The sequence below is a fragment of the Oncorhynchus mykiss genome, chromosome 3 (genome assembly GCF_057628025.1).
Source record: "Oncorhynchus mykiss isolate SJ-2025 chromosome 3, ASM5762802v1, whole genome shotgun sequence".
Lineage (NCBI taxonomy): Eukaryota > Metazoa > Chordata > Actinopteri > Salmoniformes > Salmonidae > Oncorhynchus > Oncorhynchus mykiss.
Genome location: NC_143024.1, coordinates 57,600,909 through 57,620,352, shown reverse-complemented (window position 1 = coordinate 57,620,352; position 19,444 = coordinate 57,600,909). Strand labels below are relative to the sequence as shown.

The 19,444-nt window shown below is 42.7% G+C and overlaps 1 protein-coding gene across 1 annotated transcript in view; it reads right to left on the bottom strand.

Annotated features, from left to right (window-relative positions):
• Positions 1–1,025: 1,025 nt before the first annotated feature.
• Positions 1,026–19,444, bottom strand: part of LOC110504149 (protein Wnt-6-like) — a 30,204-nt gene continuing 11,785 nt past the window's right edge. Inside the window, exons 3-4 of the mRNA XM_036974278.2 lie at positions 5,667–5,977; positions 1,026–4,506 (exon numbers count right to left, since the gene is read on the bottom strand). Of these exons, the coding sequence (XP_036830173.1) occupies positions 4,045–4,506; positions 5,667–5,977 (773 nt within the window). The 3' untranslated portion in view covers positions 1,026–4,044. The remainder of the gene's footprint in view (positions 4,507–5,666; positions 5,978–19,444) is intronic.

Sequence of the window (19,444 nt, the reverse complement as noted above, 5' to 3'; positions counted from 1 at the left end):
TCCCTATTTAGTGCACTCACTACTTTTGACCAGAGTCATATGGGTCTTGATCAAAAGTAGTACACTAGATAGGGAACAGGGTGCCATTTGGGACATAGACAAAAGTTATAGTATCTAAAGACCTACAGTATGCACCTTTAATGATAACCTCTAAGCTCAGTGACTAGACCACCGGGAGTTCATTCATTGCCCTTACGATAACCAGACGCTACCCCAGGAGGACTCCTATTGGTCTGATTGATCCAAGGAAATGACTGTCTGCCTCATGACATATATCCACTTACAGTGGCAGGCCTTCATTAATGTCTCTGTGTGTTTTACAATCAGCGGGCAAAGACAGACAGATCTCCGAATACACCGCATTCCTCGGGGCACTGTTTGGAGGGGGACATATGGAAAAGTACAACCTCTTCATTGAAACACGGCAGGGAGAGCGAGAGAGGCAGCCACATTAATACCAGAGCTTCTATAAATCTATCCACTGTCTATGCAGTTTCTCTGACTTTACCATTGCTGAGCCGTGGCAGCTTGAGGAGAGAGCGCCTCGGGCGCTCTCCATGTCTGTGGCCTACCTCTGCCTTCAACACTGCTGGCTCTGCTGCAATGTGAATTCCTGGATAATATGAACTTGTGTCGACTTGCAAGGCTCAAACTAATACAGCGGGAGTTTTTTCCCCCCTCCAACACCATAAATAACTAAAAACAACACCTTTGTTGCTGAGTGGCAAAAGGATATAGTTGAAGCAGAAGTGTCGAAAATATATTTTCGAGAATGGTCATTGGGAGTGATGTGAAACCCTCAACCCTGACCCAGTATGAAGTCAACCAGTTAGAATAACACTTACACGATGTGTTGAAGGTCAATGGAAGGAAAAAGTGACATACGTTTCTATAAGTCTACCAGTTTATACAAGGGTAATGAATCTAAACCTCTGCTTTATCTTGGTCTAAAAAAGTTAGTTGATGTAGTTCACATCAAATACAACAAAAATATTTTAAAAATGAAATACCCCAAAAATCAAGAGTAGAGAGAACAGTTGACTTTTTATTTGTATAGTAAATGCAGAAGCTCACTTGTCAATTCATTCCAATTTCTACACATACTGTAACTGGAAAATAACAAAATGGATATGAAACTAACTTTGTAGAATACAAAAGTTTAATCAATGAACAAGCAATTATGGAAGTCAAAATCCTGTCTCTGAACCCAAACAAATGCTGACGACTTCTCTTTAGATCATTCAACATGCCCTGACAAAATGATGTTTTCAAAACTTGGAAATTGGGTCTTGCCTTGAATCAAACCGTCAAAGCAGCTGTCTTCCATTTTGACAAGGGCTGTTTAAACATACATGCAGTAACATCGGAAAACTCCTGGCAGCCCAACAAGTCCTAAAGTTGTTCTATGGGGGAAATATAATGGCCAGTTTTTTAGGTACACCCATCTAGTACTGGGTCAGACCCCCCCCCCCCCCCCTTGCCTCCAGAACAGCGTGGATTCTACAAGGTGTGGTGTTCAAACGTCGCTAGGAAAACATTTCACACACCATCACACCACCGCCACCAGCATATACCGTTAACACCAGGCAGGATGGACCATGGACTCATAATGCTTATGACAAATCCTGACGACTCAACAGGAAACGGGATTCGTCGGAACAGGCAATGTTTTTCCACCCTCAGTTGTCCAATGTTGGTGATCGCATGCACACTGGAGCCGCTTCTTGTAGTTTTTGACTGATAGGAGTGGAATCTACTGCAATAGCCTATCCTTGACAAGTTGTACGCTGCGTGATGCTGTTCTGCACACCACTGTTCTACTGCACCGGTATTTGTCTGTTTGTGGCCCCCCCTGTTAGCTTGCACGATTCTTGTCATTCTCCTTCGACCTTTCTCATCAACAAGCTATTTTCCCCAACAGGGCTGACACTGACTGGATGTTTTTTTTGTTTGTCACACCATTCTCAGTAAACGCTAGACACTGTTGTGCGTGAAAAACCCAGGAGGCCGGCAATTTCCGAGGTACTGGAACTGGTGTGCCTGGCACCAACGATCATGCCACACTCAACGTCGCTTAGGTCACTCGTCTTGCCCATTCTAACGTTCAATCGAACAGTAACTGAATGCCTCAATGCCCGTCTGCCTGCTTGATATAGCAAGCCATAGCCACGTGACTCACTCTCTGTAGGAGCGAACCATTTTCGTGAACAAGGCGTACCTAATAAACTGGCCACTGAGTGTGTCTCACATAGGAATAGCCACATTTGGTCTGATTTCCTGGTTTGGTAGACTGCAACCCAAACGTAACATGGTAAAGTGGCCAATTCTACTGCTTATGTAAAGAATGCCTGATATTGTTGCAGAGCTCAGTCAGAATAGTTGACCACTTTACCATGTGAAGAATGCCTAATATTGTTGCAGAGCTCAGTCAGAATAGTTCCACTATACCACGTTTTTATCCCTTTACGTGATATGCTTTTGTACAAAAACTACATTTAGGTAAATGAAAAATTGAATGGTGCTGACTCCACAGACAGGACTAGTAGCTCCGAGGACAGAGTAATCCTGTGCAGTGTGTATCCACTGTCATGGTAACAATATTAACGATGAACCCTCTGGCAAGGAATAATCTGGTCATAAACCATGGCATATTGGCAATAAATTGTAGCGATGTCATCCCTCATTGTACTCTCTCTCTCTCTCTCTTTTGCCCAACAAAAGATCTTACAGATCCCTGAAAGGTAAGTAGCAACAAAATCATACTCTAAAGGAAGGGTAAGACACAGTACACTTGAATACCTTCGACCTATACACGTAAAAAGTGAAAATGTACAGCGCGTTTGGGTACAACACGCTTCGTAAGTAATTGTAATCATTAATGACGGTGAAGATAGGTTTTGTCCCCCCCCCCCAAAAAAAAATTATAAAAAATAAGCAGAGATCTGATCTGCCTATTCCGAAGAACGTAGGCAGAGAGTCAAAAGAAATGGTCTTCCTGACGTCCAACTCACTTCAGCGAGTTGACTTATCAAAGAGACAAATGGATGGATTCATTGTCAGCATTGTATGTGATTGTGGAATGGCCATTCTGCACAACATGACTTATATGTAACAAATCTACACGCAGCAAATGCTTTAATTGAAAGTGCATTACAAAAGCCCTGTATATTAAACAGATAAACATAATATTATACTTTCTCGATACTGCACCTCGAACGAAAAAAAAAAGAAAGTTGTAACACGTTTCTCCATTTGCAAACTACTCAAACAACAACCAATGTAACATATGGTTCACAGAGATAGCTCCCATGTCCAAAGTGCTTTTCAGAGAGAGACGTTAGGCACGTTCCTCACCTTATCACTATGAGTAGTCTTGTCATAAAATGTCCATAAATAATAGTCTCGGGTGTCAGTTCAGCTCTTCACCATGAAACGTGATGGGGTTCGTCCTCCAAACAAACTAATCCCCAGATTTCCCTTTTTCATACGTTTTGTGCTTGATACCTGTATTCCACGTTGTGCGTGTCCATTTTCAATGGCGAAAGGCTTGAGGTGGGTCACTGCGCAAACACGTTTGGGAACCACTGCTTTAGAGGCAACGACCTCCGTACCGACGACTGAGAATGGTACCAAGCTGTCTGATGGTCTTCTATGAGATGGGACCGAACCGTTCTGTTCTAGAGCGTTCTCGGAGCTGAATTTGAACTTTTAACCTTAGATGTGACCTTCAATATTCCACTCTGGAGAGCTGGAACAGTTGTTGGGTAAGTTCCTCCAGTGGGTTTCTAGAAAAAGAGCCTAAAAGAGCCTCCGTTTCTGGGTCATAGAGCTCTATGTGGTGAGCACTGGAGTAGCGGCCATTCTGGACTGTTCTACAGCTTGAGAGAAGAGTTACCGCAGCTGTCTGTCCAAGATGATCCTAGATAAGATACTAATCTCTCAGCGTGCTCCTGAATTGAACTGTGGGAGCATGATCTCAGTGCATCTTTCGTGTGAGGCAGAAGAGGCCAGGCCTGAAGCCAACCCAGCTTCACTATGGTAATGCTAGTGACAGAGACTGAGCTCTTTCCTCACCGAGCACTTCTTACACTGCACCACGCAGCACCAGTGGAAGCGGCAGAGGCAGTTCTCCTCGAACACCACCGTCTCGTCTCGGTAGCCACGCTCACAGCACAGCAGGTCACAGCCGCTCACGTCCATGGCTGTGCTGTTGCACATGCGGCCCCGCGTGCCCAGCGAGCCCGTCTTCCTATTGGGCGAGCAGAAGTCGGGCGACTCGGCCGAGTAGATCAGGTCCTGTTTGTTCGGAGGCTTGATGTTCTGGCCTACGGGAACCAGGGTCTTGCCATCATTGCCTCCCATCACCTTGGAAGCGCCATTGAACCGCTCTAGGAGGCGATCACCCACCTCGCGAAAGTGAGGCATCTTTTTCCAGCAGGTCCGGAGTGTGCAAGACCCGGACAGGCCATGACATTTACATTCAGTCCTCATATAATTCCTCACCGCCTGTAGTAAAGACACAGAGATAGATAGGTGAGATTAAAGCAGACACTATTCAGAAGGAATGTATCCCTTCCCCCACCCGCAACCGGCCTCTGGCCTTCCCAGAGCTCACAGGCCTTGACATCAGAACAGAGATCATTGAGTTACAATTGAGGTAATTAACCCATTTTGCATGCAGAGTTCTAAGCTCCTAAGTCTTTAACCTCACTTTGTTGTTTTTCTACATGTGTGCAACCTTTTTCTTCTTGTTGTTTCATTCAAAAACCTGTCTTCCGGAGACTATAATTGGCCCAACTACATAGCCACTCCTCCCCATTTACCTGTCTCTGACCCCTTGGGAAAGGTTTTGGCTTGTGTGCCAATGTAACATACTGTGATGAAGCAATACTGACAGGGGTGAGCAAAGTCCCAGGAAATTCAAAGCAATAACCTGTAATTGGCTTCTCAAAAGAGCAGACAACCTCCTAACTGAGTGCAATGCTCCTCTCTTCCTCTCAACAAGGAGGCCATTGTGAATCCAATATTTGACATTTTTAACATACATGTACTGTATTGAGTCCTTAACAAAGACCTGAAAAAGTTAAAGTTTTACAAGGAGAAAAAGTAGCAGCTACTTGCCTTAAAGCCTTGAAAACAAACTGAGGCTCACACTTGTTTTATTTTATCCGAAATATGATTCTGGTTAAAATATCAGTTTACATTGTTACAGAACTACAGCTAGAGGCTGTCTTGGATGATGCATTGGATAAAAAGAGGAACATTCAGCTAAATATTGAATACTTTCAGCACTTAGACCGAATTTTGTTTAAAAAAAAAAGCCATACAAATAAATTAAAGAATTTCACTTGATGATAGTGAGCATAATAGAAAAAACATTTCACATGTATGCTTGCTTGTACTTTTGCTTAAATCAGCACAGGTAAAATAAAAGATAGGAGATGAGTGTGTTTGGAGGGAATTATAAAAAGGTCATTCACAGCCTGGGATGGTCTAGTGTTCTAAGCTGCTGCCTCTGGAGCATGTGTACTGTACATTGTACCGCTGGCAGCAAGGGGCCCTTTCAGCTTCATTTCCTTTCTATCTCTACCCTTTGTAATAAAGGATTAAAAAGTACAAAAGGAGTCCTGCAATTCTTATAAAAAAAATAAAAGTTAATTCACTACCAGTCGTCCTGCTTCGTTGTTGTGGAGATCGATCAACGTCCTGATGTCACTCTTGCCCTTTTTCCTCTTGGCATCCATGAACTGCTTGGACTTCTCGTAGCCAAACTCCACGTCGTCTCCGCAGCCGCCCCACTCCCACTTGACTCCCTCGCCAGAGGTGGTGGTGGAGGAGGAGGCAGGCCGGGGGGGAGCCCTGCTCCTGGTCGCCTCACAGCCACACTGCAGCAGCTCCCCCATACTGCAGGCCTGAGTCACCGTGTGGGTCACCCCAGCCGCTGTGATGGCGTACACAAACGCTGTCTCCCGGATGTCTGAAAGACACGCACGCGCGCACACGCGCACACACACACACACACACACACACACACACACACACACACACACACACAGGGGTATCATCAGAGGAGTGAACAGAACAGTGACCCAGGTCACATACCGTGCTGATACCACTGGTATCTGAGATGGGGTGGGGGGGGGGGCTAGGACACAGCTGCAGGACTATTTGTGTAGTAGGGGAGTTTACCACTCTAGCCCAGAGGGATCCTCTGTCTTTATCTTAGGGACCACAACATCATTCTAATTTGTATTGTCCTTTGTTGCTTTGGAAAATACAACACGTCTATGCAGTGTTCCTAGCTGCTATGGGGGAGAAGAGGAGGTAGGCAGTTAGCAGTCCATTGTGTCGAAGCTGAAATGAATGACATTTATTTTCTGGAGCTGGAAGACATGAGCGTGTCGTCACCGCTTAGCCCTGTGCCAATTCCATATCGCATGATTCAGTGAATGGGATTCATTAAATCTAGTGAAACGGAATCGGTGCCGTGCGAGGGCCCTTCAGACCAGCACCCGGTGATATTAATACCAGCTGTCCGTCTGCACACCCACTGATGGCTCCATACAGGCCGGTTCTGTGTGTGTGGCGTCTCCCTGCCAGCCCAGACCCAGCCTCAGCCCCAGCCCAGCTTGGACCAGCACCTGAACACACAGTTCTCCTCACATACTGCTCCAATAAAGCCCTTCCCTGCCTGCCTGCCTGCCTGTCGTGTGCATTGTGAAGGCCATTCCCCATCCCACACCATCCCTGTTTCATCTCAGGTTTAGGCTGTAATAGATCTGGGGGGGGGGGGGGGGGGGGGGGAACAAATGTTCTCCTCCCAGGACAATTGAGCGTACAGAAGGGACAGAGCTGACTAACTCAATAACTTCTGTTGAGACTTCTCTTAGACAGGCCAGTCATGTCTGCTTCATATAGGCTGCGTCCTAAATAGCACAATATTCCCTTTATAGTGCACTACTTTCGACCAGGGTCCACTGAGTGCACGAAACATTAAGAACACCTTCCTAATGTTGAGTTGCGTTCACCCTCTGAATGGCACACACACACAATCCACGTCTCAATTGCCTCAAGGCTTAAAAATTCCTTCTTTAACATGTCTCCTCCCCTTCATCTGAGAAGTTTATTTAACTAGTGACATCAGTAAGGGATCATAGCTTTCACCTGGATTCACTGGGTGTCATTAAAAGAGCAAGTGTTCTTAATGTGTTGTAATCTCAGTGAATATGGGCCATTCTACAGAAGTGATGCAAATTGTGGGGTTAAATGTTTTTTTTTCTCACATTTGTATCCTATTTCTCCAAAACTTTAAGCACGTCTTACAACACACTGTATGTCAGATAGACATATCCACCAGTGGAGGCTGCTGAGGGGAGGACAGCTCATAACAATGGCTAAAACGGAGCTAATGGAATGGCATGTATTTGATACCATTCCACTTATTCCGCTGCAGCCCTTGACACGAGCCCGTCCTCCGCAATTAAGGTGCCACCAACCTCCTTGTTTCTATCTACTACTCACACACTTTGTTTGTATTGCATATTTGAAATAATGTACCGAACTCCAAGCCACTAAATTTGTCACTACCGAAACATAGTGATAGTTGCAGCAAAGCGAGAACAATGCACAGTAGTGATCATTTTGATGAACCTTCTATTACAGATACATTTATTAAACGTTATTTGCAGACAACATTTACAAAATAGGAAAAAACATGATTTTTAACCAGATTTTCAAAACCTTTCAATTTCATTTATAGAAATATAATCTCTATTATTCTCTATAAAAGGTTCAATGTTGATTTTATGAATCTGTAACGACTCTCGTGGGTGGAAGAAGGGGACCAAGGTGCAGCGTGGCAGGCGTTCATGATTTTTAATCAACTGAACACCGCAACAAAATAACAAAGTAGAAAAAACGAAAGCGCACAGTTCTGTCAGGCAACAAAACAGCTAAAGAGAAAAGAACTCCCCAAAAACACAAACGGAAAATCACAACTTATATATGATCCCCAATCAGAGACAACTGATCCCTCTGACTGGGAACCACACTCGGCAAAAACAACAAAGATATAGAAAACATAGATTCTCCCACCCGAGTCACACCCTGACCTAACCAAACATAGAGAATAAATAAGGATCTCTGAGGTCAGGGCGTGACAGAATCTGAAACCTATTGATTCATTGAATAACTTATGCATCTAATTAGTTATGTTCGTTAGATGGTTCAATTGTCACTTTGTCTCTGTGGCAAAATATCAGGCGTTTCGGTAGTGACCAGGCGTCACATTAGGAACTTAATTAGGAACTTAAGTGCTTACTTAATTGAAACCATATCAAATATGATACACATAAATATCACAATCAATAAATGTCTTTCTGTTTATTTCTGCATTTTCACTGCTGCCCTGCACAGTAAAAAATAAAAGTGTTAATTTAACTCCAATAGAGTTGAATTCAACACTGTTTCAGATAACATTTGGTCCCAGTCTACATAGAGTTAAAGTTACTCTACAGGTAGTGTCACATTTTAAAAATTAATTTGACTCAAAATGGTGTTAAAATTCACACAAATATGTAATAACACTGGTTTAACATATATAGGCTATTACTCTATAATTAAGTAAATGTCAAAGTGAAAACCTTGCTATTAGTTGTTGACCTTACTTACAATTGCGTTGACAAGTAAGTTGAAATAATGACCATCCACAACCACAGCAGAGGATTGGCACGTTTTTTCATTCCACTGAATTGAGTTGAATTACACTGCAACGGCTGCATAATTTTACACAACAAAGATATAGAAAACATAGATTCTCCCACCCGAGTCACACCCTGACCTAACCAAACATAGAGAATAAATAAGGATCTCTGAGGTCAGGGCGTGACAGAATCTGAAACCTATTGATTCATTGAATAACTTATGCATCTAATTAGTTATGTTCGTTAGATGGTTCAATTGTCACTTTGTCTCTGTGGCAAAATATCAGGCGTTTCGGTAGTGACCAGGCGTCACATTAGGAACTTAATTAGGAACTTAAGTGCTTACTTAATTGAAACCATATCAAATATGATACACATAAATATCACAATCAATAAATGTCTTTCTGTTTATTTCTGCATTTTCACTGCTGCCCTGCACAGTAAAAAATAAAAGTGTTAATTTAACTCCAATAGAGTTGAATTCAACACTGTTTCAGATAACATTTGGTCCCAGTCTACATAGAGTTAAAGTTACTCTACAGGTAGTGTCACATTTTAAAAATTAATTTGACTCAAAATGGTGTTAAAATTCACACAAATGTGTAATAACACTGGTTTAACATATATAGGCTATTACTCTATAATTAAGTAAATGTCAAAGTGAAAACCTTGCTATTAGTTGTTGACCTTACTTACAATTGCGTTGACAAGTAAGTTGAAATAATGACCATCCACAACCACAGCAGAGGATTGGCACGTTTTTTCATTCCACTGAATTGAGTTGAATTACACTGCAACGGCTGCATAATTTTACACTCCGACACTATAGCTCATTGACTCCTCATAATGTTGAAAAAACTCATCCCGGGTTAAAATAAGTCATTAAAAATTAAAATTAAACATTAAAATAATGTTGTTCATCGACTACAGCTCAGCCTTCAACACCATAATGCCCTCCAAGCTCATCACTAAGCTCGGGACCCCGGGTCTGAACCCCTCCCTGTGCAAAAGGGTCCTTTACTTCCTGGCGGGCCGACTCCAATTGGTGAAGGTTGGCAACAACACCTCCGCGACACTGATCCTCAAACACGGAAGCCCCACATGGGTGCGTGATCAGACCCCTCCTGTACTCCCTGTTCACCTATGACTGTGTGGCCACGCACGTCTCCAACTCAAATCATCAAGTTTGCTGACGACAACAGTGGTAGGCCTGATTACCAACAACAATGAAACAGCCTACAGGGAGGAGGTGAAAGCCCTGGCGGAGTAAAAATAATCTCTCCCTCAGCGTCAACTAAATGAAGGAGCTAATCGTGGACTACAGGAGGCAGCAGAGGGCATGTTGGGCATGTTGTCCGGTCCTCTGGCAGTCTCTATGGGGGTGCCACAGGGTTCAATTCTCGGGCCGACTCTTTTCTCTGTATATATCAATGATGTTGCTCTTGCTGCGGGCGATTCCCTGATCCACCTCTACGCAGACGACACCATTCTGTATACTTCTGGCCCTTCCTTGGACACTATGATATCTAACCTCCAAACGAGCTTCAATGCCATACAACACTCCTTCCGTGGCCTCCAACGGCTCTTAAACGCTAGTAAAACCAAATGCATGCTTTTCAACCGTTCGCTGCCTGCACCCGCACGCCCGACTAGCATCACCACACTGGATGGTTCCGACCTAGAATATGTGGACATCTATAAGTACCTACGTGTCTGGCTAGACTGTAAACTTTCCTTCCAGACTCATATCAAACATCTCCAATCTAAAAGCCTCCTTCACTCCTGCCGCCAAACTTACCCTCGTAAAACTGACTATCCTACCGATCTTCGACTTCAGCGATGTCATCTACAAAATAGCTTCCAATACTCTACTCAGCAAACTGGATGCAGTTTATCACAGTGCCATCCGTTTTGTTACTAAAGCACCCTATACCACCCACCACTGCGACCTGTTTGCTCTAGTTGGCTGGCCCTCGCTACATATTCGTCGCCAGACCCACTGGCTCCAGGTCATCTACAAGTCCATGCTAGGTAAAGCTCCGCCTTATCTCAGTTCACTGGTCACGATGGCAACACCCGTAGCACGCGCTCCAGCAGGTGTATCTCACTGATCATTCCTAAAGCCAACACCTCATTTGGCCATCCTTTCCTTCCAGTTCTCTGCTGCCTGTGACTGGAACGAATTGCAAAAATCGCTGAAGTTGGAGACTTTTATCTCCCTCACCAACTTTAAACATCTGCTATCTGAGCAGCTAACCGATCGCTGCAGCTGTACATAGTCCATCGGTAAATAGCCCACCAATTTACCTACCTCATCCCCATACTGTTTTTATTTATTTACGTTTCTGCTCTTTTGCACACCAGTATCTCTACCTGCACATGATCATCTGATAATTTATCACTCCAGTGTTAATCTGAAAAATTGTAATTATTCGCCTACCTCCTCATGCCTTTTGCACACAATGTATATAGACTCTTTTTTTCTTTTTTCTACTGTGTTATTGACTTGTTTATTGTTTACTCCATGTGTAACTCTGTGTTGTTGTCTGTTCACACTGCTATGCTTTATCTTGGCCAGGTCGCAGTTGTAAATGAGAACTTGTTTTCAACTAGCCTACCTGGTTAAATAAAGGTGGAAAAAAAAGAGAGGATCCAGATTGTCTAACCCAGCAACGCTTTCAGAACATCAGCTATCTGGATTTGGTTGAAGGAGAAATGGGGGAGGCTTGGGCAATTTGCTATGGGGGGAGCAGGGCTGCTGACCAGGGTAGGGGTAGCCAGGTGAAAAGCATGGCCAGCCATGCTTATTGAAATTCTCAATTATCGTGGATTTATCGGTGGTGACAGTGTTTCCTATCCTCAGTGCAGTGGGCAGCTGGGAGGTGGTGCTCTTATTCGCCATGGCATTTACAGTGTCACAGAACTTTTTGGAGTTTGTGCTACAGGATGCACATTTCTGTATGAAAAAGCTAGTCTTAGCTTTCCTAACTGCCTGTGTATATTGGTTCCTAACTTCCCTTAAAAGTTGCATATCGCGGGGGCTATCCGATGCTAATGCGGAACGACACAGGATGTTTTTGTGCTGGTCAAGGGCAGTCAGGTCTGGAGTGAACCAAGGGCTATATCTGTTCCTGGTTCAAAGTTTTTTGAATGGGGCATGCTTATTTAAGATGGTGAGGAAAGCACTTTTAAAGAATAACCAGGCATCCTCTACTGACGGAATGAGGCGAATATCCTTCCAGGATACCCTGGCAAGATCGATTAGAAAGGCCTGCTCACTGAAGTGTTTTAGGGAGCGTTTGACAGTGATGAGGGGTGGTCGTTTGACCGCAGACCCATTACGGTCTAAAAATCAAGTGTCAATCATAAGAGATAAATAGAGGACTCTGGATGGATATGACCCATTTAAGTATGGACATTGCAATTGAGGGCTTCCACCATTTTAAAGAATTTCAAAGTTAGTTAAATACTGTGACCTACTAAAACATTTCGTAGAAAGAAATCCCATCTTCAACTAGGAATCGACTCTTAAGATTCAGTATTTTTTTTTAAAAGGAGGAGACTGATCAGTTGCTGTACTTCCGAGAACACACGCATCTTTCATAGCGATCTAGCGAGGGACAGAGAGAGCACAGTATAGGCAGGCATTTTTCTTAACGTTAAGGATCCCAGTTTCATTTAACGTTTTAACATTTAAACGTTCACACCCCTACCCAAAACCATACTTTACATATTTATTGAAATATTAGATGTTCGCTAGTGACATTTCTTAAAAATACATGAAGATTTACCAATTTTTCTCACTAATTTTCTCTAAAATGTTTGCACATAGACTACCAACCATGCTGGAGAGAGGTGCGATCCCATCACCTGGTGATATTTGTAGGGGTGTGGCTTAAGGCACATTATACAACTGGTGGGTCTAATCCTGAATGCTGATTGATTAAAACAACATTCCAGCCGGTGTCTATTCCACAAGTTACCACCGGCTAAATCTATGACGTTAAAATGCCTATTTACTCTGCTCTATCTGACTGCGCAATTCACTGTCTCATCAGCCCAGCCAAGCAATTTATAAACTTGATCTCGACATTGTCTCACGTTTCTTTTAGACTAACATTTCGTTTTCAACAGCAGAGATTTGTATAAACCTTGCTGTCTGTCTCTCCGACATTTGTAACATTGTTTCAATATTCAAATTCGATCTCCAGCTGTCCTATAGTAATGAAAGTGTCAGTGGTTGGGACGATTGTGTTAGCTGTGTTGTTGGCTAGCTCCTCTGAACAACAGTGTCCTGACTAAAGAGCAAATATTCTATGCCAGGTGAAATCGTGCCACATTAGCTCATTGTTATGGATGTATCCAATGGTAATGTCAATATAAAACAGCTTAAACAAAAGCAAATGCAGCTACTGTTGTTATTCTGGCTGCACTTTTTGACGTGGCTGTAAATTAGCCGTCGTTGCTAGCTAGCAAGCAAGAGATAAGAACGTTGCCAGCCAGTATGGCAATGGAAAATTTAGAATGAACGACTGGGTCGCGTCCATACATACAGAACAAAAAGACTGAATGACTGGGTTGTGTCTCTGGCAACCGAACCGATAGAACGAATGACCAGCCGGCTTGGGTAGCAACCCTAGATTTGTGTCGGGACTATATATTGTGGAAGGATGAAATAGTATGAAAAAATGTATCAAAATAATGTTTTTAATGAAAATATGTCAATCATTATTTGAATATGTTGATAACCCGTTGTATAAAAGTGATAATGAATCTCGGAGCCCGTGTTTGGAGGATATATTGGCACTTTGTCTCGGGCCTAACAACACCCATGCCAATATCCTCCAAACACCGGCTTCTCGGGCATCATCACTTAATTAATTCTGCAGTCTTTTAATGTGTGTGTTTCGGTAGTGTCATCAAAAGGTGGGACAGCATTTTTTTTTATTTGGGGGGGGGGGGGGATCTTTAAAAAACGAACAAAACTACTAATTAGAACAGCGTCTTTCAATGTAATTATAGAACAACTCGACATGTTCTATTGAAATAATAGGGGTAAAAACAAAAAGATCATAAATCAAGATGTGCTTTATTTTCAAACATGAAGTTTAGGAGTCAGGGTGTGGGACAGCCACCTCTCAATAGAAAAAGGTGTATAAACAATGATTTTGTACTATATTAATGTAACAATGTGTTTGTTATGGCCTTGGAATGAATTAAAGCATTCCAAGGCATAATTTGTTATTTTTTAATAGTTGTTTTTGGGGTGGGACAGCAATGTACCCCTCTTCTGTTGAATCACCCATATATGGGATAGGGTGCCATTTGCGACGCGTCCATAGAGGGATTATGGGTAAATGTCTAACAGTCACGCCTGTTTACTGTTTCAGTTGGAGAGGCGGAGATTAAAACGATGCAAAGAGAAATCGAACCGTAGACAACTAATCAGCCTCCACAGAATCTCTGAGGAGGTCGATGTCTAGACAAGCTACAGTCATAGGTGTTTCAGTAATGTCCCTCGGGCTCACTCGTCTTTAGCCCCTGCTCGCTCGTCTTTATCCTGAGCAATGCAATCATCGTGTCTATATTGGAAAGAAGACATTTCATTCATAGAAGTGAAATGAAATGTTATAACACAATCAAAAAGTAAGTCTGTTCAGTTGTATCATGTGACCCAGCCCCTTGACTAAGATAATAAAAACACGCTTACATGACAAAGAGAGAAGAGGTTATGAAAAAATATTTTAAAAAAATATCTTGATTTGAATGAACACCATTTTTCTATTTTCCTCGGAGACACAAATTCCCCCCAAAATTCTCCAGCAGCCTACGCCTAGGCCTGCCTGGGAGATAACTTGGTGCCAGAAGGGGCTTTGCAAGGAATTAGACAATATTTTTTTAATACTCAATCTTTGAGTCAATGATGCATGCGTTCAGGTTCAAATGAATCAAGGAAACCCAGGGCCCCTCTATGCAGCAGTACATGTGACACAGCCTGATGAGTGCGAATCATTTTGGTTGATTGATTTTGCTGCCCTGTGCCACAGTCCAGGGGAAGTTCAAGTCTTGTACAGCGCATATCTCGTTGCATCTCTGAAATCCATTCGGTTACCTTGAGACTTACAGAACAGTGAGTACACCAAGCAATCCCTAAACATGCATCAAGCAGGCAAACACACGTACTCAAAACCACACACATTCCACCTTAAAAATGATGCATAGCCTTATATCGCACAGATTTGACTATAATCCGAAAATTGACGAAATGCAGCTGCTCTGTTGATCTCTCAATCAACACATACAGTATTTCTTTCATCATGCATTATAATATTGATCGATAGACTATGACTTTTCAGATCACCCAGTCGTGCTTTCTGCGGAGTAAGCTTCAGGTTAAAATTGCAATTCTTCCGACCATTCCTGGACCCTGGATTTCTAGTCCAAGGCCATATGACCCACTCAAGCCCTCAATTTACAACCAGAGGAATGTTTAAGATTGTGGCTGAACACTGGTGTTCAACGGACGCACACTACGGTGAATGAAAAAGATTACATTGAGGAAACACGAGAGACGATTAGCTACAGTAGCTGACCTCCAGTGGACCCGTGAGAGTGTAATCTAAAGTGGCACGGTGTTACCTGATACAACAAAGCCATTACACCCTCTTTTATCTGAGTTTAGAACGGAGAGAAGAGGCAACATCTCCACTTTGATCGTATCAGTGTCAGGGCCTGACACAGGATCAGGATAAGCCCTGTGTAATTAACACTTCAGGGCTAATCGGTTCTAACACAACAGAGATTAAGGCAATTACGGTGGTAGATCATTACCGAGAACAGTAATTGCCTAAAAACAAGTGGATAGTACCTGACTTTAATGTTCGCAGTGGTACGTAACGTTTTGTATGTTCATTCATATTTGTCCACACCGTAAAAAAAAAATTATAATCTATAATCTTTCAACAAATTATTATTAAGTAACTGGTTCCACAGCCTTTATTTCATTTACTCAACTTTTCGGTCCAAGTGTTACCTGAACTAAAACATTTAGTTGGCCCAAACTTAGCTCCAACTTGAGAAAACTTTGGCAAAAATGGTGTTTGTTAAATTGTTTTTGGAGGGCAGCTTAACTAGAAAAGGGTGTGCAACTGTTTACACACACACTGCTTTTAACATACAATGTTTCCAATGTACATAGTTGACACACGTTGACATACATTTCGCATGTTCATTCATACACTAATTACGATTTGAACTCACAACCTCTTGGTTCATGGCATTCCAAGCTTCCTGCTACGCGACCATGTCTGTGACAATTTTCACTTAACCTGACTATTCTCTCATCGTTGATTTGATGGACTTATTTAAGTGATTCTTGTTTTTTCTGTATAGTTGTCTAATGTTGGCGGAGCATATTACTCTGTTTTAATGTTACTCCTGAATCACTATGATGAACATAATAGCTTTTCTTGAGTGTACTTTTAACAGAGCTGAGATTTACAGTGACGTGCAAAGTGTAGCAATACAGTTGAAATCAGTAATTGACACAGACATGATGATGATGTAGCAGGAATATTGTAATGCTGTGAACCAAGAGGTTCTGAGTTCAAATACCAGGTTGAGGGCATTTTGAATACTAATTACTGTGTACATGCACAACGTAATCAAGTATGTCAATGTGTGTCAAATCTGTACGTTGGAAACATTGTATGTTAAAAGCACTGTGTGTAACTCGTTCCACAGCCTAAGACGTCCAAATAATAGTTTCTAGTTCAAATCAAATGTTATTTGTCACATGCGCCGAATATAACGGTGGTAGACCTTACAGTGAAATGCTTACTTACAAGCCCTTAACCAACAACGCAGTTTTAATTTTAAAAAATAAAAAATATCAGTAACAAATAATTAAAGAGCAGCAGTAAAATAGCAATAGTGAGGCTATATACAGGGGTACCGGTACAGAGTCAATGGGCGGGGGCACCGGTTAGTCAAGGTAATTGAGGTAATATGTACATGTAGGTAGAGTTATTAAAGTGACTATGCATAGTTAATAAGAGACAGTAGCCACAGCGTAAAAGAGGGGGGCATTGCAAATAGTCTGGGTAGGCAATTGATTAGATGTTCAAGAGCCTTATGGCTTGGGGGTAGAAGCTGTTAAAAAGTATCTTGGACCCAGACTTGGAGCTCCGGTACTGCTTGCCGTGCAGTAGCAGAGAGAACAGTCTATGACTAGACTTGGAGCTCCGGTACAGCTTGCCGTGCGGTAGCAGAGAGAACAGTCTATGACTAGACTTGGAGCTCCGGTACTGCTTGCCGTACGTTAGCAGAGAGAACAGTCTATGACTAGACTTGGAGCTCCGGTACTGCTTGCCGTGCGGTAGCAGAGAGAACAGTCTATGACTAGGGTGGCTGGAGACAATTTTTAGGACCTTCCTCTGAAAAAATTGTCAAAGACTCCAGCTACCCTAGTTGAATGAACAGATGAGATCATTTGAGCAAACCCCATCACTTTAAGTTGACTGAATTCTTGCCTATGTTTTCTTATTGTTGGAGCCACATTTGTTAAGTTCAGGTAACACTTTGACCAAAAAGTTGAGTAAACAAAAAGAAAGGCAGTGGAAAGTGTTACTTAATCACATTTAATTGAAATAACTTTTTTTTTTTTACAGTGCAATTTATCCCATGTCTAACTGGGATCATTTCATTGACATTATGACATTATGCCACAGTGTCTCACCTCATCCAGAGAGTTTGGCCAGAGTACTATGGGTCCTGATCAAATGAGGTACACCATATAGGGAATTTTATTTTATGTATTTTTTTATAACACCTTTATTTAACCAGGTAGGCTAGTTGAGAACAAGTTCTCATTTGCAACTGTGACCGGGCCAAGATAAAGCAAAGCAGTGCGACACAAACAACAAACCAGAGTTACACATGGAATAGTCAATAATACAGTAGAACAAAAGAAAACAAAAAGTCTATATACAGTGTGTGCAAATGAGGTAAGATAAGGGAGTAAAGGCAATACATAGGCCATGGTGGCAAAGTAATTACAATATACCAATTAAACACTGGAATTGTAGCTGTGCAGAAGCTGAATGTGCAAGTAGAGATACTGGGGTGCAAAGGAGCAAGATAAATAAATAAATATATACTGTATGGGGATGAGGTAGGTAGATAGATGGGCTATGTACAGGTGCAGTGATCTGTGAGCTGCTCTGACAGCTGGTGCTTAAAGCTAGTGAGGGAGATATGAGTCTCCAGCTTCAGAGATGTTTGCAGTTCGTTCCAGTCATTGGCAGCAGAGAACTGGAAGGAAAGACAACCAAAGGAGGAATTGGCTTTGGGGGTGACCAGTGAGATATACCTGCTGGAGCGCGTGCTACGAGTGGGTGCTGCTATGGTGACCAGTGAGCTGAGATTAGGCAGGGCTTTACCTAGCAGAGACTTGTAGATAACCTGTAGCCAGTGGGTTTGGCGATGCGTATGAAGCGAGGGCCAACCAACAAGAGCATATAGGTCGCAATGGTGGGTAGTGTATGGGGCTTTGGTGACAAAACGGATGGCACTGTGATAGACTGCATCCAGTTTGTTGAGTAGAGTATTGGAGGCTATTTTATAGATGACATCACCGAAGTCAAGGATCGGTAGGATGGTCAGTTTTACGAGGGTATGTTTGGCAGCATGAGTGAAGGATGCTTTGTTGAGACACAGGAAGCCAATTCTATATTTAATTTTGGATTGGAGATGCTTAAAGTGAGTCTGGAATGAGAGTTTACAGTCTAACCAGACACCAAGGTATTTGTAGTTGTCCACGTATTCTAAGTCAGAGCCGTCCAGAGTAGTGATGCTGAACAGGCGAACCGGTTGAGGGCATTGATCGGTTGAATAGCATGCATTTAGTATTCCCTGCGTTTAAGAGCAGTTGGAGGCAACGGAAGGAGAGTTGTGAGGCATTAAAGCTCGTCTGGAGGTTAGTTGACACAGTGTCCAAAGAGGGGCCAGAAGTATACAGAATGGTGTCGTCTCCGTAGAGGTGTACCAGAGAATCACCAGCAGCAAGAGCAACATCATTGATGTATACAAAGAAGAGAGTCGGCCCGAGGATTGAACCATGTGGCACCACCATAGTGACAGCCAGAGGTCCGGACAACAGACCCTCCAATTTGACACACTGAAATCTATCAGAGAAGTAGTTGGTAAACCAGGCGAAGCAATCATTTGAGAAACCAAGGCCGTCGAGTCTGCCAATAAGAATGTGGTGATTGACAGAGTCGAAAGCCTTGGCCAGGTCGATGAAAACGTCTGCACAGTAATGTCTCTTATCGATGGCGGTTATAATGTCATTTAGGACCTTGAGTGTGGCTGAGGTGCACCCATGACCAGCTCTGAAACCAGATTGCATAGCGGAGAAGATACGGTGGGATTCGAAATGGTCGGTAATCTGTTTGATAACTTGGCTTTCGAAGATCTTAGAAAGACAGGGTAGGATAGATATAGGTCTGTAGCAGTTTGGGTCTAGAGTGTCACCCCCTTTGAAGAGGGGGATGACCGCGGCAGCTTTCCAATCTTTGGGAATCTCAGACGATACAAAAGAGAGGTTGAACAAGATAGTAATAAGAATTACAACAATTTCGGCAGATTATTTTAGAAAGAGAGGGTCCAGATTGTCTAGCCCAGCTGATTTGTTGGGCTCCAGATTTTGCAGCTCTTTCAGAACATCAGCTATCTTGATTTGG